The sequence below is a fragment of the Podarcis vaucheri genome (genome assembly GCF_965113315.1).
Source record: "Podarcis vaucheri genome assembly, chromosome: 3".
In the NCBI taxonomy this organism is placed as follows: Eukaryota; Metazoa; Chordata; class Lepidosauria; order Squamata; family Lacertidae; genus Podarcis; species Podarcis vaucheri.
In genome coordinates this window covers 21,872,225-21,898,442 of record NC_138761.1, presented here as the reverse complement: position 1 = coordinate 21,898,442, position 26,218 = coordinate 21,872,225, and the positions used below count along the sequence as shown (strand labels likewise).

Below are 26,218 nucleotides of genomic sequence, written 5' to 3'. Positions count from 1 at the left end.
CTTTCCACACTACATTGGATGGTCCCCCCAATGAAGGGAAAAGCCCATCAGATTTACACTTTTGAAAATGGTTTTCGTTGCAACGGATTACATGTTCATGGCCACATACAGTGGTGCCTCGCAAGACGAAATTAATCCGTTCAGCGAGTCTCTTCGTCTAGCGGTTTTTTCGTCTTCCGAAGCAACCCTATTAGCGGCTTAGCGCTATTAGCGGTTTAGCGGCTATTAAAGGCTTAGCGGCTTAGCTGCTAAAAGGCTATTAAAGGCTTAGCGGCTTAGAAAAGGGGGGGGAGCGAAAAAAATTCGCAAGACTCGCAAGACATTTTCGTCTTGCGAAGCAAGCCCATAGGGAAATTCGTCCTGCGAAGCACATTGAAAAATGGAAAACCCTTTCGTCTAGTGGGTTTTTCGTCTTGCGAGGCATTCGTCTTGCGGGGCACCACTGTACTATATACACCACTGCCAATTTCAAAAACACTGGAGATTTCCACTATATGCTAACATACGTATTTGCTCAAATGTATTTTTTAATCATTAAAATGTTTCCACTTCATATTTAATTAATTTTAAAGGTATGGGGAATAAAGGCTCCCGGATCAAATAGCTGAAGAAATGTCATAGACAAGGATATAGGCCAATAGCCTCTGAGTGGAGAATCAATATCTTATAGTGTTTTCCCAAGAGGGCTTAAAAAAAACCCAACCCATTGTTGTAGCAATGTGAAAGAGAGAAGGCTTTGCAGATCAGGTTACCAGCCTGATCTGATGTTTTTAATAGACAATAAATCTGGCTGCAGCCATCGCTAAGTCTCAGTCGCAATCGTTAAAGCCAGTGAATTTTTAAAGAAAAAACCTGCACCAGGACTTATAAATATTTATTACCATTCCACAAATCTTTTAAAGCAGACATATAACTAGTTGACACTTAATTACCAAGCACTGTTTCAGTGTTCCTTCATATCAGGTTGGATTATACTTAGATTAAAATGATCTGCACTGCCTTACCTGGTACATTCCAACTCCAATGTGTTTGGGCTCAATTTTCACTAGCTCAGCTAATGGGTCCTGTACTCGTCTCGCAATGGAAACTGGGGGGGGGGGGGGAGAAAAGAGCAAAAAAAATTAAAAATAAGAATGGTGTCCCGTGAAATGTAGGACTAAGTAAGTACATTTTTTTGCATCTGTCCAGTGTTGGTAACTTTCATTCTGTGGAGCAAGAAAAATAAAGTTACAGGATACCAGGGGTGGGGCGCGGGGGGGGGGAGTTTCACATGAGAAAATGCCATTTTATTGTAAAAATATGTAGCACATTTTCATCAAAGCACCTCCAGAAACTAATCCCATTATGTAAACTTTTTTGAGGTCTACTTTTTAAAAATGCAAGTAAGAGATTAAGTAAGAGGAACCTACATGCCTCCGTAATCAGATATCAACACAAACACACCATTAACCAACTTTTGAAGCAAACATAAAATTAGCTTAGGCAAATTACATAAATAGTTAACAAAATTTATTTTACACCACATTTTGAGCTGGAAATCTGGGTAATTTAGTAATTTAGACAATCAGAACATAAAATATCAGATTACTGTGATGTGTGGCCCCCTTAATCAGTTGCTCACTTTTCTCCGTCTCTTTTTAAAAAGAACACTGTTAATATTTTTTCAGTCTGCTGTACACTACTTTGGAAATATTTCCCAGGAAGCCGTTTATAAATCTTTAAATAAAGAAATAAACAAAAGTCTATTTTTCATTCAGTAGAATTAATCAATTAATGGATGCTGTGGATAGATTTTGTTAAGTGAACATTTTAAGAAATATGAATTTCACTTGTAGCTGCCCTGTTCTGTGAAAATATCCAAAGTTATAACTTTACAAATATTCTAGCTACATAGCTTTACAAATATTCTAGCTACATAGCTTTACAAATATTCTAGCTGCATATTCTAGCTACATGTGCAAAATGTATACATCTGAGTTGAAATGGTTGTTTTCAATACACAGTTTCAAAACATAAACGTTATCATGCATCATATATGCTCTCTTATACTGTAGTCATCAGTTACCTCGGTCACATAAAGGTATCCCTGACCGTTAGGCCGTCACGGACGACTCTGGGGTTGCGGCGCTCATCTCACTCTATAGGCCGAGGAGCCAGCATTTGTCTGCTGACAGCTTCCAGGTCATGTGGCCAGCATGACTAAGCCGCTTCTGGCAAACCAAAGCAGCGCACAGAAACGCCGTTTACCTTCCCGCCGGCGCGGTACCTATTTATCTACTTGCACTTTGATGTGCTTTCAAACTGCTAGGTTGGCAGGAGCAGGGACCAAGCAACGGGAGCTCACCCCGTCACAGGGATTCAAACTGCCGACCTTCTGATCAGCAAGCCCTAGGCTCTGTGGTTTAGACCACAGCGCCACCCGCGTCACATACATTGCACTAATATTCACTAAGTTTGTGCATCAACTGCAACCAGATGTCTGACACTGTGTACATGGTCCAATCTTCCTATTGCATTGTTGTTGCTAGTCCTGGATAGTTTATATTGATATTCAGTGGTACCTCTGGTTAAGAACTTAATTCATTCCGGAGGTCCGTTCTTAACCTGAACTTTAGCTAATGGGGCCTCCCACTGCTGCCGCACGATTTCTGTTCTCATCCTGAAGCAAAGTTCTTAACCCGAGGTACTATTTCTGCGTTAGCGGAGTCTATAACCTGAAGCGTCTGTAACCCGAGGTACCACTGTATTTGCATAGCGTTTGTTCAAGCACACAAAAGTATGCACACACTCCTTAGCATGGTCCTCAAATGACAATACCGTGATATCACTGTAATCAATATCTCAACTAATTTCTCATCAAATAGTAACCCGAGAACAATGTTTTCTCAAAACGGTCTATATATCTCTATCTATATACCATATTTTTCACCCTATAGGACGCACTTTTCCCCTCCAAAAATGAAGGGGAAATGTGTGTGCGTCCTATGGGGCGAATACAGGCTTTCGCTGAAGCCTGGAGAGCGAGAGGGGTCGGTGCGCCAAGCCGTGCCGGGCTCGGGAGGGTTGCGCAGAGCTGCCTGCGCTCTTGGGCTCCGCGCAGCTCTGCGCAACCCTAAGGAGCCCGGCGCCAAGCCGCGCTGGGCTCTGGAGGGTTGCGCAGAACTGCCTGCACTCCCAGGCTCCGCGCAGCTCTCCGCAAGCCTGGGGAGACCGGCGCGGCTCCCTAGGCTTGCAGATAGCAGGTTGTTCTGGGGGCTGGGGTTGAGGGAACCTTGGGCTTCCCCGCGCCAGCCCCGTGCCTGGGGGGAAAATAATTTTTTTCCCTTTATTCCCCCCCCCAAAAAAAACCCTAGGTGCGTCCTATGGGGCGAAAGATACGGTATGTTGCTATTCTGCAGAGAACAAACATCATTTATTTTATTATTAGAGCTGCAATAGCTAACAGATGGCCAAGCCAATTAAACACTTTTAGTTGACTAACATAGATCATAGAATCATGGAATTAGAAGGGCCTCCAAGGATTATCCAGTCCAACCCCATGTAATGCTGGAATCTCAACATAGATTGAGGTAGATAGATAGATGATAGATAGATGATAGATAGATAGATAGATAGCTAGATAGACAGATAGATGATAGATGGATAGATGATAGATAGATGATAGATAGATAGATGATAGATAGATAGATAGATAGATAGATAGATAGATAGATAGATAGACAGATGGTAGATAGATAGATAGATAGATAGATGCACACTCATACAGAGTTGTCCAGTGTACTATGAGTAATTAAAGGCTCAATTTTGTCCAAAGCATCCACACACAGAGGGAACAGGCAGCTGAATCTCTGGACAATTCCTTGTTCTAGCCTTGCATCTTTCCAATCAGTCATTGTGGGTAATTCTTTTTTGGCACAACAGGACCATTCAGTCACTCCCAAAGATTCTCCCTGTCATAGCTGCCCGTCACCAGTGCCAGATTATGTATAAACTAAACAAGCTATAGCTTAGGGCCCCACAATTAATATACTTCTTCTTAATTTTATTTTGTTATGTGCAAATGGCTTTAGACACCTATGAGGTCCATAAATTACCATATAGCATATATTCAACACAAAAAACAGCGACAATTTGTTGTTGACAAAGGAAAGCTTGACATACAAACCTTCAGTAGCTGAGGGCCTCATCAAACCTAAATCTGGCCCTGCCCATCACAGCCAGGGTTGAGGACTGCATAGGAACACACAAGAGGCAGAAAGACTTCACTGCTTCAGCTAGGTCACACCCCAAACAGGAAGACATGTGTAGTCCTTCCTGTTCAGCAAGGTCAAACAGCCAACTCAGGTGGGTAGTGCTATTCTGAAGCCTGAGAATATGTCACTCCAAGAAGGTATTTGCAGTGTGTTGGTACGCCTGGCATGATATACCAGGAAGTGTCCATGTCAGCTTTAGGGCCCTGCGGTCTCAATTTCGATTCTGTATTTCAAGTAACAATCTGCTGCATGCATTTTCCTTTCCAAGCTTTTAAAGTTCTTGTTTATGTATCTGCTGAGTGGGTTTCGTTCGTGATACTTTTCAATATTCTGGAATGTTCCAAAATTCATTTCTGATAGCTGGGGAGGGGGGAGAAATTTGATTCGGTTTGTACTCAAAGGCGAGCTTACCTAATGCACAGATTCCGAAAGAGGTATGCAAACCAAAACACAGCCGTTCTTTGAAGTTCACACTTCACTGAATTTTGCAATCCAGTTCTCCAGCCAAGCAATGTGTACAAAAATACTAGGTTAAAAGTCTGCCTACATTAGTGAAAACTACAAACAAACTGTGTGTATTAGGATACATTTGCACCAAAATGCTGGTGAATTTTCACAAAGACTTAAAAAAAGAAGATATTGCACAATGATGTGGAAATGTGGAGGAATGGACGTAACTCTGGGAAAATGAGAAACTGAAATTGGAATATTTGCTCATCCCTACTGACAGCTCACCGCATGAGGTAGCTGCGCACAGAACCAAAGGTTCTCAGTTCAAGACCCTGAAACTCCTGTCAATTGGTACAGAAATTTGGCCAGGGAAAAAAGTAGCTGAGTTTTATGGAAGCAACCGACCCTAGAAATTATATCCATGCATGTAAGTATTTCATGCAATTCATATACCATGCAATTCATATACCATTTTAAAAAAAACCCTCAAAGTGGTTTTACAAAAAGAATAAAGCAATAAAATCAGTAAAAAAAAACCCACTATTAAAAGCAACTATTTTTAAAAATCAAATAATAATCAAAATAACGATAAGCTAAAAACAGATGAAAACATTATATGTATCTGGGCAGGCTTGTCTAAACAAAAGTGTTTTTAGCAGGCGCTGAAAAGAGTACAGTGAAGGTAGCTTGCTAGAAGTTAACAGGCAAGATGCTCTAAATCAGGGGTCAGCAAACTTTTTCAGCAGGGGGCCAGTCCACTGTCCCTCAGACCTTGTGCGGGGGGGGGGACTATATTTTGAAAAAGAAAAAAAATGAACGAATGCCCCACAATTAACCCAGAGATGCATTTTAAATAAAAGCACACATTCTACTCATGTAAAAACACGCTGATTCCCGGACCGTCCATGGGCCGGATTTAGAAGGCGATTGGGCCGGATCTGGCCCCCAGGCCTTAGTCTGCCTACCCATGCTCTAAACGGTAGCCACTAGAAGATTGACAAATGCAGAATGACTATACAAGGCACCTATCCTTCCAAGTGATCTCTTGACCATTAGCTACAACAGTTTCAGAAAACGATGATGTTTACCTTAACACATAATTACAAACACACTGCTCTGAAAGGGTCACAGGCATTTTGATAGAAACTGATGCTTCAAGACAAGAGAACAAACCTGATACGTAATTGTTTACGTGAGATCTCTCCAGTACCACAACACAAAGGCACACACCTACACACATTGCGGAGAGCTGCATTCACAGGTCTATATCCCCACCTTCCGATAAAGATGCATAGTTAAGGTTAAGTTCACTGCCCGGTCACGCACAAGTTTTCACATCCTTTATTACAACTTTTAACATACACCGACAATGGCAGCTCGCAGGCTTGGCTTAGAAAGAACCACACTGGTGACATCCGATCCGCCAGCTTCTATAAGAGAGAACTTGTGAATTCAAAGGCTTTCACATATGCCTTTCTTGTCAAAAACACAAAAGGTTAATCAGTGCAAGCAGTACAGCTTAGGAGAGAAATGCTCTCCTATAATAATCACACATATAATTACCAATTGGAGCTCCAGTGGTAAGAGATCAAGAACAGTCTTTAAAAGGCGGTATTATTTTACCAAAGAAGAATGGGGGAAGAGGTAACAAAAGGTTGGAGTAGACGGTTTTGCTTTGTTTTTGTTTTTTTAAAGGAAGAGGAAGACAGTTGTGAAGGGAAGCCCAGTTGCAAACACAGCACAGAACCAATTTATCTGTGTATGTTCAGAGACCCACCTTTACATTAGGCACGATCGGAGCAGCCAACACAAATTAAAATAAAACTGCGCAAATAAAATACAAGACTGATTCTAACGGACACAATATATGCCTAACATCAAGTAATGTAAAGTGCCATAATACTCTGAAGTAAAAATTAACAGCAAAGTTTGAGTCGTCCTTCGGTAGCCAACACTTTATTTTTCTCTGAATTTAAAAATAGCAAATAGAGGGGTGTTTTCCTTGGCACCACCCTCTGCTGCCAACAATTAATATTTTCCATTTATTGTCTTTCTTTTCTTTTAAAAAAGGAATTTTATTCTTTTCATTAAACATTATGAACAGCAAATATAACCATGCAGAATTATTTCAGTTACAAGCTGGTACAAAGCAAAGGACCGATGTTCTCAGCTTCTGCTGCCAACCACTGACATCCTTGAAAGCCAGCAATGGAGAATAGGAACATTAGAACAGCCCTGCTGAATGACGCCATTGCCCCATGTAGCCCAGTATCCCCTTCTCACAATGGCCAACCACATGCCTATGGGAAGCCTGCAAGCTAGGCATGAGCGCAATTGTCCACTCTTCCCTCATGATTTCCAGCAACCAGTGTTCAGAGGAATATTGCCTCTGGCAGTAGAGAGAGAACATTACAGGCATGGCTCCTAGCCACCGACAGTCTTACCCACCATGAACAGAACTAATCCTCTCTGACAAATCCCTCACAACAATTCCATGAGTCAGATTAGGTCAAGAGAGTACCTCTCTTCACAACATCATGGGCCAAGATAGCCTTGACCCTGACCTACATGCACAGAGTTATACACACATAAAGGTAAAGGGACCCCTGACCATTAGGTCCAGTCGCGGACGACTCTGGGGTTGCGGCGCTCATCTCGCTTTATTGGCTGAGGGAGCCGGCATACAGCTTCCGGGTCATGTGGCCAGCATGACTAAGCCGCTTCTGGAGAACCAGAGCAGCGCACGGAAACGCCGTTTACCTTCCCACCAGAGTGGTACCTATTTATCTACTTGCACTTTGATGTGCTTTTGAACTGCTAGGTTGGCAGTCCCGTCACAGGGATTCAAACCGCTGACCTCCTGATCGGCAAGCCCTAGGCTCTGTGGTTTAGACCACAGCACCACCCGCGTCCCAATATACACATAGATGACCCCTTTTCAGACCTTTGGGGGTCTACCACAAAGATTGGGGTCAGTGGCCCACCTTCTCACCCCACTTGGCCACACACAAGTCGAACATACAGAGAAGAAGAGTATCCTGACTGGCGCAAGATGAACCAGAGAGCTTCATACCAGAGTAGGGATTCGAAACTGGGTACGCCTAGTACTATTTTGACACGCTAACCACTGCACCACACTGCTTCTGAACATCCCCAGAGGGACATGGTTTCTGTTCCACAAAAGCTGATGATATATCTGTTCGTCTTCATGACACAACAATATTTTATGTTGTTGTTTCTTGCCACAAACTAACAGGACTTATACCACAGGGATTCTTTCCCTGGGAAAGAATAACATTAATAGTTACTATAGACATTTTGAAATATTCTAACAAAATATTAAAGTGTTGAGTAGAATTATTTTACAACACATTAAAATTAACTGACTTCTATATCAATTTTTGGGAGCAAAGTAAGAGACACATTTCTTTTTAAATGCTTATACTAATCTTGAATAGTGTTTTCATTCACAGATATTGGATTTTTTTCCCCAGCAGAAAAATATAGGGAGTTAAAAATAAGTATGATGATGATGAGGCTAGAGATTCTGTTTAAAAAGTTTCTTTTAAAGGTCAGCCGGGACAAACATCAAAGCACATTCATAATCTTTAAAATAGTGTTGTCAAAACAAGACATCTGAAGGCTGGAGGTGTGAAGTGAATCTTGTGAAGTCAGACCATGCTTCTTTTAAAATTAAAAAGAAATAAGAGTGATACAGTGTTTTGACTTCAACACGAGGCTGTTTCAGTTTATTGAGGAAACATAACCTGAAGATTCCTCCTGCGAAGCTGAGGCAAAACCTTTTAGGTCATCAATTAGAAATAAAACACGATTGCAACATCTGGCATGACAACAGCATATTGTGCTGTCATGCAGGAAACCCATGTAAAATTTCATGGCTGGAGGGGAGGGGAGGAGCCAGGTGGCAAAGCGAATCTCATACACACACTTTTCACCTCGGCATCTCTGGCATACAATGCAGATGTTTCAGTACGGATACCATCTTATCATCCAGATAGCTTGGGGCGCCTTGCAAAAGAAGTGATTTAATAACAGTTTGGTGGTCTCAGTCCACCTCCATGCTACATATTTGACATGACAAAGCCACCGCACAGTTTTAACATTTTTGCCCATGAGCAGTGAAGTGTCTTGACAGTGCTGTTGGGGAGAGAGGGAGGAGGCTCTGAGGAGCACATCTTAAGCAAAAACCAGAACAAAACGAAAACCACAAGCGAATAATGTCGACTCCTTGCCTGGCTAACAAACTGAGTTACATTCTTCTTCCTCAAAGCACTGTTAATTCATTCCCTTCTCAGGAGTGGCATTTTATACCCAATTTTTTACAGTAGCTGAAACAGTGGTGCTACAAACGCGTCAGCTCACAACCAAAGGATACGCAAGCAAAAGATGTTCACATACCCTAATGCAAATACAACTGGAGGGATGGTTTCTAAGGTGAAAAGGAGGGAATAATTTTGTGTTGTGATTTTATCTTGTGAGATCTACAGGTATAGGGCGGTGTACAAATTAACAACGACAACAATTTTCTCTATTGTCTTTCCTTATCCCTCCCACTTTTCTTCGTGTGTCTCATCTATTTCCTAGAAAAGGAAGTCTGTTTCTCGGGCAAGAACCCGCAGGCAGGCAGGTTTGGTCACTGTTATTTTGCTATATACTGTACAAGAGGAGCAGCCAAAGTGGTGCGCTCCCGATGTTGCTAGACTGGACACCATGTTAACTAGCCCTTCTTATGAAAATGTGCCCTGTAAAGTAAACTGGAAAACTGACCGCTTCCTTGACCAGGAAATAGAACACTAGACCCACAGATGGGGAACCTAGGTCAAATTAGAGGCAATAATACTACAGAATCTCGTTTTTAGGAGTTTAAGCTACTCTGTTGAGGATGAGGAATCATTCCATAAGTTGAGCAGACACAACGAAGAGGGCATGGAAACACACCACAACGCTATACTAGTAATGCAGGTGGTATTTGGGTGTTCACACAGATTCTTTGAACGTCAACTGCTGTCCAAAGCACACAGACATTGATCAAGTCAACTACAGCTCCCGTCATCCCTGACCTGAGCTGGCAGGAGCCAAGGGGAGCTGAAGTCCAAAACACTGGAAGCAAGTTGGGGAAATAAGTTGTCTTGTGTGGGTTACACCCAAAAAGCAGTCTGAAAATGCATTCGTAAATAAAAAAATGGTAATAAATAATAGTGTTTAAATCCTCCTTACTATGTATGGCATCCAGTTATGCAGCTGCCAGACATAGGCTCTATAGGGAGATGTGCTGAATAATACTAAAAATGTAAACATTGCCACTTCATTCTGAGCACTGCAGTTGTGGGTGGGGAAAACGTTTCAGCATAAAGATGGCAATATCTAAAACAGGCTTGAAACGGTTTGCCCGTATTTTCAGAATGCCGGCAAAAATAAAACCATGACAAATTTTAAAAGATTCATCAGAAGATAGATCACACCTAGGAAAATCTTGCTTGGAATACATGAATAATTTAGAAAGGGGTCTAAAATTTGCTTACACATTTCGGGACTCGGGGGGGGGAAATACATCTGGAAAAGGAACAATGAAGAAAATTGTTACTATAGCAGCAACGAGTCCTCTTGGCTTGTACTTTTAAATAATAATATGCATAATAAACATTAAACATGCTTTTTTCAATTTATATTGAAAAAGTAATAAAATATTACTTGATTTGGCTCAGTTACGTCCCTTTCCTCATATGGGGAGATATTTGTAGTGGCATGGAAAGCACTGTTTCATCATATTAACAGAGGCCGCAATCCAGGGAGTGTTAGGCACAGAGTTGTGAAAAGGGAATAGGGAGACACATAACCCCAGTGTTAAAATGCTGGAAGTTGGGAGTCACCCAGTGAATTTGATTGGCAGGAGACAAAGAGAAAGCACTCCATACAATTCTGAGTAATAAATTTGAGGAATACGCTGCCATAAGGTAGTGATGCCCACTAGCTTAGATGACTTTAAGCCACCTATTAAAAGAGGACAGGTCTGTTGATGGTTACTAGTCATGATGCCTATAGACAACCTCCAGGTTCAGAGGCAATGTCCCTCTGAATATCAGCCTTTGGGGAACAACAATGGGAGAGGGACACTTTCCATATGTCCTTACTGAGGGCTTCCCATAGGCATATGGTTGGTCACTGTGCAAAACGGGATGCTGGACTAGACAGGACATTGGTTTCATCTAGCAGGACTCTTCCTAGGTCTCAGAATCCACAATTCTCTCCCACTCTCATCATCTGAATTCAAAACACACTGAGAATGTACAGTTTGGATTTTTCCAAGGGGGAAATGCCACCAGCACAGAAATAATCTATAATTTCTTGGTGGGTTAATCCCATTACGTTTTGTGGGGCACTGTATAAGACTGGCAACAAGCAGGTTTGGTGGAGGAGTGGCAAAAGTCTTTCTTGCCAAGAAACAGGGCCACCAAAGGCTGACCTGTTCCTCCAGTCCAACAGTGACAATACACCTTAACACCTATTGGCGAAGAGCTGCCAGACACTTCTATGCCAAAAATTAAAAGTGTTGTGCCTCAGGAAACGAATGTGCCCATGACATTGGGTAGACTAGCAGACACCAAGTAGAATGCCTTAGGGTAGGCATGGGGGCCTTGGAGGTGAAACCAGTTGCCAAATGATGGCCAGTAGCAATCACCCACCGTATCCTACGAGCCACACACTACAGGACTGGCTAGGTAAAGGTAAAGGGACCCCTGACCATTAGGTCCAGTCGCAGACGACTCTGGGGTTGCGGCGCTCATCTCGCTTTATTGGCCGAGGGAGCCGGCGTACAGCTTCCGGGTCATGTGCTTGATATTTCAAAAACGGATGGAGAAAAAAATTCACATCCAAGCTACTACAGTTTAGCCTAGGGACCCTGGAAGCCCCCTACAACTGGTCTGCACAATCTGTGACTTGCAAAGCCAAATGCAACCTACTGGCCATGTGTGGTTACTCACCAGAAGCTCTATAAACCTTCAATTTTTGCTGCTTCAAAAATTGGGAGGGATGAATGTCAAGCATCTGGTGAACTACAATACAGAACTGATGAGCTGCATTCAACTTAATAGGTCACAAGTTATGCCCTGCCCTACACCAGCTTTGTATATCATAATGGCAGACTCCCCCCTCCCTTTTTTGCTGCAGTTTCAACCTTTTCTTCACAGGTTTCCCCTCCTTCTTGTGGTATTTAAGGCCAAGATAATAGGGGGGAAATGCCTGAGGAAAATAGTAAGAGGAGGAGAATCAGTTTCTCCCTCTTCTCCTTCTCACAGTTGCGGAACACAGATCAAATGTTTGCAATCAGATATGCAAGCTCTTTGCTGGATTCCGTTCTCTTAAACAAACACTTTGAACATAGTTACCCTATAAACTTAAACCACTTGCCAGGCAACATCAACTGAAATGGCTTCACCGTTCTAAGCCAACAAGAACGGTTGTGTATTGAAATATTATGAGCCTTCCAGATGCTAGTGGAATGGGCACCATTTTACAAAATGACCATATAAACAAACATATGACAACCACAAGCTATTAGATGAGGATTAGCTCAACCTCAATCTTCCCATAAATAAGAACATTCTGCTTTTTTTTGTTTGAGTCTTGATCGTTTCTCCGTGTCGAACTGTGCAAGTACAAAACATATGTTGCACGCCAGCAGATTATATTTCCTTTGCTTTAAAAACCCAACTCAACGTTTTAAAATGGTGTCATTAAAATAATTCTTAATTAAAGCTAAATATATACACCTATTAAGGTACTCTGAGAATAGGGGGAAAGTGTGCAGTTGCCATCCTTTTAGGTAAAGGATTTCAGCACATTATCTAACACAGCAATGAGAATTTTTCAACCTATTTCTTGGGTTTGAGATTAATTCTATGCCATAAGAACCTTTATAAAGTTATCAACAAACCACCCTACTCCTTCGACATTCTGCCACTCGTCACAGTGACCAAGGAACAGAACTCAAGAACAGACTGTGTAGGAAGTAGTGTAATGGATCTCAGTGGCTAAGGTCCAGAGAATTCCCCGGGCTCCTCTGATTTCTGGGAAAAGGGTCTGATATCTCTAGCAAAAGGTTGCTAAATTTCCCCCACCCCCAACCCAAGATCAACTTGCCAGATGAAGCTCTGTTATTTTCTACTTTAATAAAAAATAAAATCATTTTGGTCCAGTCTTTGGTGCTGTTTCCTGGAATGAACAAAGTACAAATCTGTCTCTAGCTCCTTCCAAACTTTCTGGGTTTTTGTATTGCTGAATCGAAAGGTTATTTTCTGAAAGAAGCTGATTTCTGCCTGATAATATGAAATAACTATTATGTGTATCAATTATTACTATTATTATTATTAATTAAATTTATATACTGTCCTTCATCAGAGGATCACAGGGCAATTTATAGTATAAAAACACGAAAAAACATAACACAATAACAAAATTAACAATGCCCCCCTCCCTGAGAAAGAGAGAGAGAGAGAGAGAGAGAGAGAGAGAGAGAGAGAGAGAGACTACAAATACGTAAGAAACAACCAAAAATGAAAGCACTGCTTTTGGGAAGCAAATTAACAAAACACATAAAATCATGAGAAACAAGAATGATGTAAACGTGGTTGACTCTAATTAAAACTTAAGTATGCAGTAACACCTGGAAACACCTGGTGTCATTTATTTATTTCAATACCACCAAAATGGAGGGAAGAAATACCAAGGCAGTGAAGAGCATAAAATCAACAATAAAATTACATTCGTAAGTGCAAAATTGAGTGCAGTCAAAAGACAGCAGTCATACAGTCAGTCTGAATGCATTCTCATTTTGAACCACTATAAGTTTACATTGAGTTGTATTAATTGTGTGATGAATTTGTTTGCTTTGTGCCTCATTTATATGTTATTCTGTCCTGATATCCCTATGGTAATTGTAATGCTTGTTCATTTTTATGCTATTTTGAACCACTTTGGGTGCAACATTGTTGTTGGAAAAGTGAAATACAAATATTAAATCAAATCTCTTTACTTTCCGCAACACAATCAAATGTCTGCCATTCATTCCTATGGGGAAATGTAATGTTTGAACAGCTTAGTTCTCGAACCTTTTGGCTCCCAAACACCGCAAACCCAGAAGTGACAGTTCTGGTTTGCCAATCAGAAGCCGTGCTTTGGTTTCCGAACGTTTTGTAAGCCAAACAGACTTGTGGAACGGATTCCGTTTGACTTCCAAGGTACGGCTGTACTGTAAGCATGAGTACTGTTGTCCATGAGGGGAGAGGAGGAAGAGCAAGGAGAATGGCTCCAGGTGTTGGTAGGGGAGGGAAACTGTTGTATAAAGTGGTGGAATAGAGGCAGCCTCATATTAAACTTGAGAGGGAAAGATGGAAGGCACAAGAAGAAGGGGACAACAGAGGACGAGATGGTTGGACAGTGTTCTTGAAGCGGGAGGCAGTGGAAGACAGGAGTGCCTGGCGTGCTCTGGTCCATGGGGTCACAAAGAGTCGGACACGACTAAACAACTAAACAACAACAACAACATATTAAACTTACCCGGTCACCACAGAAGACAAGGACTTCCACCTAGGCGAGTGAGTAGACCAGCAGAAAAGGAAAAGAACTCTCTGTCCCTTCTCCACCAGACTACTTGATTTCCATGGTAGCCTCAGTCAACGGGAAGCCCAACCCTCCCTCCACCAGTCTGTTGTTTGGGGAGGCATCCCAATCTCCTAGTCCCGATAACTGATGCTATCCCAAGTTCTCATGCTCTATGGCAGGGGTCAGCAAACTTTTTCAGCAGGGGGCTGGTCCACTGTCCCTCAGACCTTGTGGGGGGAGCCAGACTATATTTTTTTTGGGGGGGGAGAACGAATTCCTATGCGCCACAAATAACCCAGAGATGCATTTTAAATAAAAGGACACATTCAACTCATGTGAAAACACATTGATTCCCGGACTGTCCGTGGGCCAGATTTTGAAGGCAATTGGGCCGGATCCGGCCCCCAGGCCTTAGTTTGCCTACCCCTGCTCTATGGCCAGCATGGAAATGCAGACTACTAGCTTACCAGCAAATATTTCTCCTTTTAAAAAATAAATAAATACAAAAACTGCAGTCTGGTAATCTTTGTGGTCTTATTTCCAAGGATGGGTGGAGGAGGGATGAAGTGGGAAGAGGATGAAGGCCGGGGATGGAGCCTGCCCTCTTCTGATATCTGTAAGATTTCAGGGGCTTTTGCCTGCCCACGATAATATTTACTCAGTGATCGATTGTTCAAGTTTCTTGTGCCGCAGGAGATTTTTATCCTGTTGACCTGAATTTCACCTTCTAAGTAAAGGATACAGTAAAATATACAGTAGTCTTTGTGTTGAGAATTTGCTCTCAGTAGGGCAGGATTTGTGGCACAAATTTGATTCCTCATACATCTTCTTGGCGGGGTTAAAATGAGACTTATTTTAAGCAGCTGCTCAACAGCTGTACTTCATCCAAAACTCAATTCTGCAAAAGTTGTCAGGTTTTTGTTTTGAAAAGATTAGAGTGTGGATTACTTCTGACACTATAAAACTGATAACCTGCAACATGGCTATGATTTATAAAAACAAAATGACAGTCTTCTGTTAACAAAAAGGGAGATTTAGAATAACTAATTGAATGAATTAATAAAATGAATAAAATGTGGAAATACTTTAAAAAAGCACAATAAGCAAATATATTGTGTAAGCTAGCGGGGTGGGGTGGGGAAAAGAAACATGACTCTACAAATGTGTACAACCTACTTAAAAGCTAAAACTAAAACTAGCATTTTTAATTACCTTGGCTTGGTAATGAAGCAATTCTGAAAGGAAATGTGCAAATTATAAGCAGGGCAATAAGCGACTCGATTTCCAAAAGCTAAACTGTAATACAGAAGCCTCTCCTTTAGTAAAGCCTGCATTACCTGTGTCAATTAAAATATCATCTCATTTTTCTGTACAGCTGTAATCCTAAACACACTTATAGAATCATAGAATTGTAGAGCTGGAAGGGACCCTAAGAGTAATCTAGTCCAACCCCCTGCAATGCAGGAATCTCAGCTAAAGCATCCATGACAGATGGCCATCCAACCTCTGTTTAAAAACCTCCAAGGAAGGAGAGTCCATCACCCCTCATGGGAGTCTGTTCCACTGCTGTACAGCTCTTACTGTCAGAAAGTTCTTCCTGATGTTTAGTCGGAATCTCCTTGTAACTTGAAGCTCAAGTCCTACCCCCAGAGGAGAAGAAAACAAGCTTGCTCCATCTACCATGTGACAGCCCTTGAGATATTTGAAGATGGCTATCATTATCTCCTCTCAGTCTCCTCTTTTGCAGGCTAAACATACCCAGCTCCCTCAACTGTTCCTCATAAGGCTTAGTTTCCAGACAACTGATCATCTTGGCCTTCCTTCTCTGCACACCTTCCAGATTGTCAACATCCTTCTTAAATTGTGATGCTCAGGACTGGGCACAGTACTCCAGCTAAACATAGAACAAAAGGAATCCAAACCACCACCACCACCACCACCTCCAAAATATTCAAGAGATCCTTTCACAGATAGTACTGAACTAATCTAAGATGAATTTAGTGTTTCCCCACCCAATGATTTTTGCCATCGTTAACATTTAACAATATTAACCACAATATTTTCCATGATTGCCTTGCAACTAATTGTTGATTTTAGTACTGATCTGAGTCAGATTACTGATTGTTATCTAGATAAAAGAACACAGAAAAATGGGTGCTAGAATTCTGCTCTATAGACTGATATCATGGCCTCAATGAAATCACGTTGCAGACTAAGGTAGTTGCTACAATGTGAAGTATTCCAATGGTCGTGGAAGTCTAGTTCTGTAGTATTCTCTCCTTGTGGAATAAAAATGTAAATTGCAATGGAAAATACATTTATATCAGTTGTTCGAGGTTTTTTTATGAGATATTAGACACGAAGAGGCTTGTAAAAGTAATAAAAGCACTTCAGGACATTTTAAACAAAGGATATTGTGCCACACACCATTAAATGTGAAGCATGTGAAAATTATTTGTAAAAGATAATAATAATAATAATTTGCGCTGCTCGCTATTTATTTTAGGGGTCAAGTTCAACCTTTTAAAATTACCGTATTTTTCGCTCTATAAGACGCACCAGACCACAAGACGCACCTAATTTTTGGAGGAGGAAAACAAGAAAAAAAATATTCTGAATCTCAGAAACCAGAACAGCAAGAGGGACCGCTGCACAGTGAAAGCAGCAATCCCTGTTGCTGTTCTGGCTTCTGGGATACCTGTGCAGCCTGCATTCGCTCCATAAGACGCACACACATTTCCCCTTACTTTTTAGGAGGGAAAAGGTGAGTCTTATGGAGCAAAAAATACGGTACTTCTATACATGCTTTAGTATCTCTTAAGGAGGCTTAGTTACTTTCCTTTTACAGATGGTACTGTTTCACTTGCCGTTCCTACCATTGGAGGGTGGTCCATTAGGGCAAATGGGGCACTGCCCCACCTGTGTCACCCTGCCTTTAGCCAGCCCCCACCTGCCTGCCCAGGCTGCAGCACTGCCTCTCAGTCTCCTCCTTAATTTCAGGGTCACCCTTGTAGAACTCAGCAGCGAGGAGGATGAGGAGAAAACTAGAATTGGTTGGCTCTCCCTGCCATTGGTTCTGGCTTCACCTACTGTTGGTCTCTCTGCTTTCTGCCCAGTCAATCCCAATGGACAATGGACTACCTCTGGTGCTTTTATTTTATTGATTTAGATCATGCCATCCAATGTCCTCATTCCTTAACTAGGGTGTTCTATTAATAATATTGATAACTATTGGCAACCACATGCCAACATGCAAAAAACCCAAGGTGAGAAACTCATAACACAGGCATATAAAAACAATAAGACAATAAGGCTCCAAGACAGAAACCAACAGGAAAATTCACCTGGAAATGTTAATCTACATCCAGCATTTACCCACTCGAGACAGGAAGGGGATGTAAACTCAGTGGAGGGGCATTTGCTGTGCATGCAGAAGGTCGCAGGGTCAATTCTTGGCATCTCCAATAAGTATGGAGAGTTCTCTGCCCGTCAGTGTAGGCAATACTGAGCTAAATGGACCAATGGTCTAATTTGGGTTAAGGCAGCTTCCTTATGCTCCCTGTATTCTGTCCAAGTTCCTACAGTTTGTGGCTGAGTGCAATGCTAGGATTTGTGGCACCAGTTAGCTTTGACAAACCACTGAACTTTACGCTGACACAGATTTTTCTCCTTTCCTTTCCTTTCCCCACCCTGCCTTCATTCTTCCCAGCATCTTGGCTACCTCAGTGGTTTCCCAACCAGACCTTGCCAAACAAACAGAATCATTAGAACAATGCAGAAATTCCAAAACAATGCAGTTTTAGTCACAATATATTTTGGTTCAAAAGTCTTGTTTTCTACTCTCACAACGGGAGTCTTGGATCAAGTTTTTGCTTCAGGACTCACATTTATTCCCCATTAAATTTGTCTGAGAAGAGCCTTCCCTATCAAACTTGCCTCACTCACTTAGCTTTGTAACTTGGGGTCCTCCAGATGTTGTTGGGCTACAGCTCCCATCATGCCTGTGCTCTGGCCATGTTGGCCAGGCTGATGGGAGTTGTAGTCCGGCACTTTCTAGAAGTCCACAGGTTAGCCACCCCTGTTACATACAAATGTATCACAACTAACTTGAATATGTTGCAATATTCCATGGAGTCTTTATATCCTCTGATGTATATCTAGTATGGCAGAAACCGGACACTTGTTTTGATGATGCAAAACTCACTCATATACATTGCAGCTTATATAATAAATATAATAGTGGCCTGGATCCAGGAAAACATTTCTGCTTATGCAAGGAGAGGGTTCACAGATTCCCTACGAATCTCCCCACCCACAACTTCAGCTGCTTTCACCACTTCACAGGCACGCCTGAAGCCCTTTCCAATCTCAGAGACATGTTTTGGAGGGTGCAAAGGGTTGAAAGAGCAAGGTGAAAGGCTATTTTGGGCAAACAAAATTTTGTTCATAGTGCTTTGAGTCCTAACTAGCATTATTTATTTAGATAATTTATATACCACACAGCATTTTTAGCAAAATCTCCAAGCAGCTTACACAGATCACAAAATATTACAAATATAATGAAAGTTTTTATATATATATAAACACCACCTGTGCGGGATATGAGTAATCAAATGGGTTTTTAAGAGATGTTTAAAACGTTCAACAAGTAATGCTTCCCAAATCTCTTTCCCCCCCCCTCTCTTTCTTTTTTCCTTTCCTTCTCCTCCTGCGATGAGGCTACATTTTAATATTTTAATGTTTCAATATTTTAATGTTGTATTTTAATTTTGTTTTTAAGTTGTAATCATTCAACTTGTTTTTATTATTGCTTGTAAGCCACTCTGAGCCTCGCCTTGGCTGGGGAGGGGGGGTATAAATAAAAAATTATTATTATTATTAGTAGTAGTAGTAGTAGTAGTATTTTGGGAGCATATTCCCAAAGGTATATCCTGAAACCCAAAAGGCTCATCTCTGAGATTCCTAGGTGGCAATCTGCTAGCCACGGTTCTCATGGTTCTCCTCTAATGATCTCTAGGATTGGTTTGGTCTGTCGTCAAGGAGGTAGTCGGATCTCAGAATAAATCTTGCCTTCTTCAGAGTAAACCTTGCCCATCCCACAGTAGACTTTATCTATTTAGCAAAATAAATAAAAATGGCTCCATTTTGCAGTCTATGGCCCAGTCTGCACTTCCCAGTAAACCAATATTTAACAGTTTACTGTGAACAAGCCAATCATGTATGCTTTGCTCCTCTTTGCTAGCGTGGAACAAACTTTTATCCCTGTCACTGCATTCTGTCTAACCTGGGGGTTATGGCCTATTTCACTCCAAACGAACTAAGATCTCTAACTAAGATTTTCTGCTTTGCCTATGATGGTTTATTTGGGTGAAATATGCCACAAACCCCAGTTCAGACGTAAGGCTAAGCCTTATGGTTTGCTTCTCCTGCGTTAGAGCCAAATGAGTGAAATTGGCAGGTTCGCTAGAAGCCATTACGGTTTATTGTAAGACGCGAATTAGGCCTGTATCTCCTCTTATCCTCTCCAAGAAACAGCTAGTTTCACACTTGAGCTGAAAAGGCTTGACAGCATATTACACTGACTAATAATAATGTAGCCTTTTAAAAATATGTTTCTAATCCCGAGTTAATTCACGTTGGCTCTCTGTGGTTAGCTGCAAGTATTTTCCACTTAAAACCACCTCTCTCCAGTGCGCCGTTAAGTGTACGACTTTTCTCTGGCAAAGTTTTCTAAAAGTGACCTTCTCTTCCAAAGCAGCCAAAGGGGAACAGTGCTCTTTTAAAGAAGCCGAAGAAATTAGCTCAAGTAGACATAAAGGCACTATGTCCCACACATCTAATCATCAAATGGTTTTACTTTCCCTGAGATAAAGTCAAAAGAAATTATATTGTCTCCGATCTTTACCTTCCATTTGCTGGGCACTGTGACAGCTCTGAACGGTACATCTCTATCTGTAAAAGCACCCAAGGGTATAAGCCCCTGTAGCATGACAGTCTTAAAAGTCTTAACAAGCCCCAAATGCCTAAAAGGCATTCTCTTGCAATGGGAAGTGCAAGTGGTTTGCTGAACTTTGAATGTACAATAATCCAATGTATTCTGCCCTGTGGAGAGAATACAAGCAGATGGGACTTGACAATGCTAAGCCAAGCTACGCTGCGTGACCTTTTGCTCTCTTTTTCTTTCCCTTCACTCAGGAGCCATCCTTTTACTTATCCAGGCAGCTCCTTTTACCCATAGTTAGTACCTCCATTCAAACACAGGGACGTAGGCTCACCTCTGATGCACCCTGCAGAATACCTTCCCAACCTCTAACCCAAGACGCACTCAGGGTAAGTCTACACCAGCGCTGCCCCCTACTGCAGTGGTGAAAGTTAATCATTTTGGAGGAGAACACACAAAACAATCTGCTGGAGATGGAGGGCTGGTCTCCAAAAGAGTCACCAAAAAGAGAGGAGCAAAGAAACAAGGGGAAGGGCTGTAGTTCAGTGGTAGAGCATCTACCTCTCCTGCAAGTAGCTCAATCCCTTGCATTTCCAGGTAGGACGTGTAATGTCCTCTGTTACCTACCATGGAAAGGCTGCTGGCTCTGTCAATGCAGACTGTACTGAGCTAGATGGACCAACTGGTCTGACTTGGGTAACCAGTAGATTCCTGCGCTCCTGTTTGCTGGTAAGAATTGCTAGAGACACACAAAGACAGATGCATCTGTGACTAAGAATGCTAAGAGGCATTTTTTGTTCTACCCGGACACTGAGGTCCAGCTCCGAGGGCCTTCTGGCGGTTCCCTCACTGCGAGAAGCCAAGTTACAGGGAACCAGGCTGAGGGCCTTCTCGGTAGTGGCACCCACCCTGTGGAACACCCTCCCACCAGATGTCAAAGAGAACAACAACTACCAGACTTTTAGATGGCATCTGAAGGCAGCCCTGTTTAGGGAAGCTCTTAATGTTTGATGCATTACTGTATTTTAATATTGCGTTGGAAGCCGCCCAGAGTGGCTGCGGAAACCCAGCCAGATGGGCGGGGTATAAATAATAAATTATTATTATTATTATTATTATTATTATTATTATTATTATTATTATTATTATTATTATTATCATAATCATCATCATCATCCAAACTCTAATAAGAGGCAGGGCAGTAAACACATCCAAACAAGATGCCCAAATTCTGCACAGAAAGGTACTTCCATGCAGGAATTATTGCAAAGTTTGCCTCTTGAAACAGATAGGTAGCCGTGTTGGTCTGCCATAGTCAAAATAAAAAAATTCCTTCCAGTAGCACCTTAAAGACCAACTAAGTTAGTCCTTGGTATGAGCTTTCGTGTGCATGCACACTTATCTGAAGTGTGTATCTGAAGAAGTGTGCATGCACACGAAAGCTCATACCAAGGACTAACTTAGTTGGTCTTTAAGGTGCTACTGGAAGGAATTTTTTATTTTTTATTTTGCCTCTTGAAGGCTTTCATTTTTTCCCTTTGCAAGGTGCTTTCCAGTGCATGCACTAGCAGTGAAAATCTATTATGCATGATTATCTACGGGGTAGTGGTTAGAGTGCAGGACCAGGATCAGGGAGACCCAGGGTCATATCTTTACTTAGCAATGAAGCCCACTGGGTGACCTGGGGCCATCAACATCTCTCAGTGTAATCCACTGCATAAGGTTGTTGTGAGGATGAAGTAAGGGCAAGGAGAACTATATGTGCTGCCTGGCGCTCCCTGAAGGAAATGCAGCGTACATTAACAAGCACCATCTACGTACAGCTCTTTTAAATAAATTAAAACCAGGAGCCTCCTACTCAGCATTGATCAGGAGATCTAAGAAACCAAAAAAGAAATCACTGCAGTTTTGAAATCAGTGCCGCTTGAAATGGTCCAGTTCATTCAATTGTATCCACACATAGAGGAATAACTGTTCCTGCATCTCAGGCACCATTAAAAAATTGGTTACTATAGATGAAGAAGTGTCCAGATGCATAGCAAGCAAAGAAAATAGCAGTAGATACATGTTTTGCTTATGGAAATGCCTTTCTTTCAGGAAGGAATAGAAGACTTGCTTCCGAGATAATTGGAACTGGATAATTCACGAGATCAGGGCATGGGATATGGGAGAGATTTTTACTGTGTCAGGCCATTGGTCCATCATCTACACTGACTGGCAGTAGCTGTCCATGGTTTACAGCAGAAGTCTTTTCAGGCGACATTTTGCATTGAACCCGGGACGTTCTGCATGCAAAGCCTAACACTGAACTACACTCCATCCCTCAATTTCACTATAAATCAGTCCAAGGGAAATTGGCTTGAAGAGACATTATGCCATGTACATTCTAACAACTAACTTCTGCCACATGGCAAGACAAGAGACAGTTCTGCAGCTGGACACAGGCTCCCAGGCTGCTCTGACTAGCTTTTGAGCAAAGCGAGTTCATCTTGAAGGCATCGCAGTGTAGGAACAAAACCAGAAAAAAGTGTGCAGTCTCTGCTTTAATAGGTGAAACGGAAATTAAAATGAAAGTGTCCCTCTGTGCTTCGTTGCACTAACTTACAAAAGTAATACAGACAAGCTATACTAAGGAGATCTCTTTTGACATAGGCTAGTATAAATGCGTTTGTCGGTTAAGAGGAAATGCCCTTTCCTATCTTATTCCATGTCAGAAGGAATCTTTGTACTGCGGCCTGTCTATATTTCTTTCTGTGAGTTGATGCAATGAAGCACACCGAGTGGCTAGGCTTGGTAAAAGAAGCATAAAAAGAAAAGTCAGGGGGAAGGCGACATTTTGAAACTACGCTAGGTATCCCAAAACAGAACTGAATCAACGTAGTCGGTGCCAAGCAAAATGCACGGAGCCAATCTTCCCAATAATTGTATTTCACTGTAAGAGCTATCACCAAGCTCAGTTTTAAGGAGCCTTATTCTATCAAGATTTGGCACTTCCACAGTTGCTTCGGGTTAGAGAGAGAAAGAGACCCATTAATTTCAAAAAGGATTTATCTCCTGCAAATGCACCACTTGATCAGTGGTTGTCTGTATAACACAAACAGCCAAGTTAGTTCAGAATGCTTTTTGTTTGTTTCTGACAACATGTTTTCTCCCACGCCTATCATACAAATCAGCACTGCCCCTTGTTGTGAAAGGAATTTGAACAGTGTAATACAGTTTTTAAAGAACCCTAAGAATTGCCTGTGCAGGATCGGGTCTATCTCAGTCAGCACGCTCTCTGTTAACAGTGGCAACCCAGATGATATATTGCATTTGCTATTTCTAAAAAATAGATTTTTTTATTTTTCGTATTAAGAAATGGAACTGGTGCAATGCTTCAAAGTACCACCAATGCACAATGGAGGCAATCCAGGGAAAGTCAAGCGTGCTTAAATTACATTGAAATCAGCGAGATGAAATTGCACTATTAAGCACTTGAGCCCTATCAATTTCAATGGGACTTGAGCCTGCTAACTTTCTCTGGATTGCACCCAATGGCTGCTGTCCAGAGAAACACAGGGGAGAAATAGGGGAGAGGTAAAGACAAGAAGCTCCCTTACAAAACTTGATAGCGCCAAGGGATTTCTGAGGAACTTGGCAGCTTGACCTGTCATAGGGAACCAAAACACATATAACATTGAACAATGCTGCACAGAAAGTATCTCTAGACCAGGGGCCAGCTCTCATCATCCCCAGACAGCATGGCAAATAGGGATGGTGGGAGCTGTTGTCTGACAACATCTGAAGGGGCCTGTGTTGGCTTCCCTTGTTTCACAGGAACTCCTGCAATTGCCTTAGGCACCATCTGTACTATGCATTTAAAGCAGTATCATACTATTTTTAAACAGTCATGGCTTCCCCCAGAGAATCCTGGGAAATGTCATTTGTTAAGGGTGCTGAGAGCTGTTAGAAGACCCCTATTTTCCTCACAGGGCTACAGCTTAAAGAGTGGCTTAACAATCAAGCCTTCTTTCCAGCTTCTGCTGGTGCACCTCATCAGCTGCCCCAGACTCTCTGCTTTCATGTTTCGGAAATGTAACTCTCTAGCCCTCCTAGAAAGGAATTTATGGGGCAAAATGGGCAGGTATCTTCTAAGCAATTTCTGTGAAAGGAGAGTTAGTGTGGTGTGATCTCCACAATCTGGACCAGCAAGGCATTGCTGACTTCCCATGATAAGCAAATTTCTCTGATTTTGTGTTGTGCCATGCCCACCCCCATACCAGCTATTTTGCAACTAGTACCTCCATCTCTCTCTCTCAAAATTCACAATGTGCCCACTGGTCCAGAAAGACTGGTTACTTCTGCCTTGCATCCCAACACCAAAAAGGATTGTCTGAGGAAGATATAAGTATAGAGTGTGCTGTGTTGGGTTGCAATGTGGTCAGTAAAAATTCCCCGAGGATTTCTTAGCCAATGATTTTTGCTCTCATTTCCACCAAGGGACCCTTAAAGGGACCAAAATGAACAACAACAACCCCATGAACCAAGCAATAATACCCTGGACTTTCTTGCAATATGCAGTCTGGCTGATTGACTCTGAAGCTATTTGCTCAATAAGCACTTTTCTGCAATGTTTCCTTGGTGTATGAATTGCAGAAGCTTAGCTTTCACCTCCTCTCCGAATACTATGACTTTAATTCTGAGCTAAAATCCAGTTACCTGAAAAACAGTCAATTAAGTCTGTCTTGTCTCATTTCTGTTCTTAAGGGTGGGTAAAACTGCTTCCATGTAGGAATCAACTGATTTTGCTTCTAAGTAGTAGCCATTAAGAATCACCAGTGTTTCTCCAGCATCTGGAAGAAATGTGCTGGTCAAGGTTTTTTGTAAGGCAACACAGAAGCAATAGAGGGGAGGGAATTCCTTTCCTTCCTTCTCTCAAACAGCTGTTCTGGATTATGACACACTCATCTGCGCGATTTCATATTAGTGGTAGATTTCATTCTTTTTTCAGAAGTCTACAAATCTGTGAACAAAAACATTTGGGATACACACTGTACTAAAATAGTCATCCATCAAGCCGAAGTTGCCTACCATCGCTCACTGAACTCCTTGGCTCCCCCTTTCCTCCCTTCCCTTTCCCAGCTCTTCATCTATCAAAATGTAGACTGCAAGCTCCTCGGGGCAGAGGACTTGTCCTCTTTGCTTCCAGTACTCTACAAAATGCCAAATAAATAGAATTTGTGCTAAATAATTAACATCTCTAAGGAATTTTATGTATGCTAAGTCTCAAGCAAAAGCACTGGACAGAAAATCTTAGTGATTCAACTCTAAGGAGCCTGCTTCACACCTGCCTGCATACATATCGCTTAATAGCTCATCATTTGACTACTCAATGTTTTTGATGAGTGTCACCTGCCCATTCTGCATTTGCAAGGACTCATTCCTTTAGTGCAACAGCACCCATGTTCTGTAACTCCCTGTCTCTTGGCACTAGGCAGGTACACGCAATACTGAAAACTTTTTTTAGTTTTGGCAATCCTATGCAGACACACGATTTAAGGTTTTTTTAAAATCTTTGCTTTAATGCAGGCAACCTTATGAATATCTGTTTTTCTTCTGATTCTGTATTTTAGCTGCATTTTATCTATAATTTTATCTGTGCACCCATTTGGAGAATACTTTGTTCAAGTGTTTTATAATATAGGTTTCTATCCCATTCTTAAGGAAATCAGCCCTGAGTGCTCACTGGAAGGACAGATCGTGAAGCTGAGGCTCCAATACTTTGGCCACCTCATGAGAAGAGAAGACTCCCTGGAAAAGACCCTGATGTTGGGAAAGATGGAGGGCACAAGGAAAAGGGGACGACAGAGTTTGACCAAACTGCAGGAGGTAGTGGAAGACAGGAGGGCCTGGCGTACTCTGGTCCATGGGGTCACGAAAAGTCGGACACGACTGAACGACTAAACAACAA

General features: G+C 41.9%; 1 protein-coding gene across 2 annotated transcripts in view; it reads right to left on the bottom strand.

Annotated features, from left to right (window-relative positions):
* SRBD1 (S1 RNA binding domain 1) overlaps positions 1-26,218 on the bottom strand; it is a 173,749-nt gene that overhangs the window by 72,211 nt on the left and 75,320 nt on the right. For both annotated transcript variants that reach the window (XM_082217414.1, XM_082217415.1), the window contains one exon: positions 1,005-1,087. In XM_082217414.1, the coding sequence (XP_082073540.1) occupies positions 1,005-1,087 (83 nt within the window). The remainder of the gene's footprint in view (positions 1-1,004; positions 1,088-26,218) is intronic.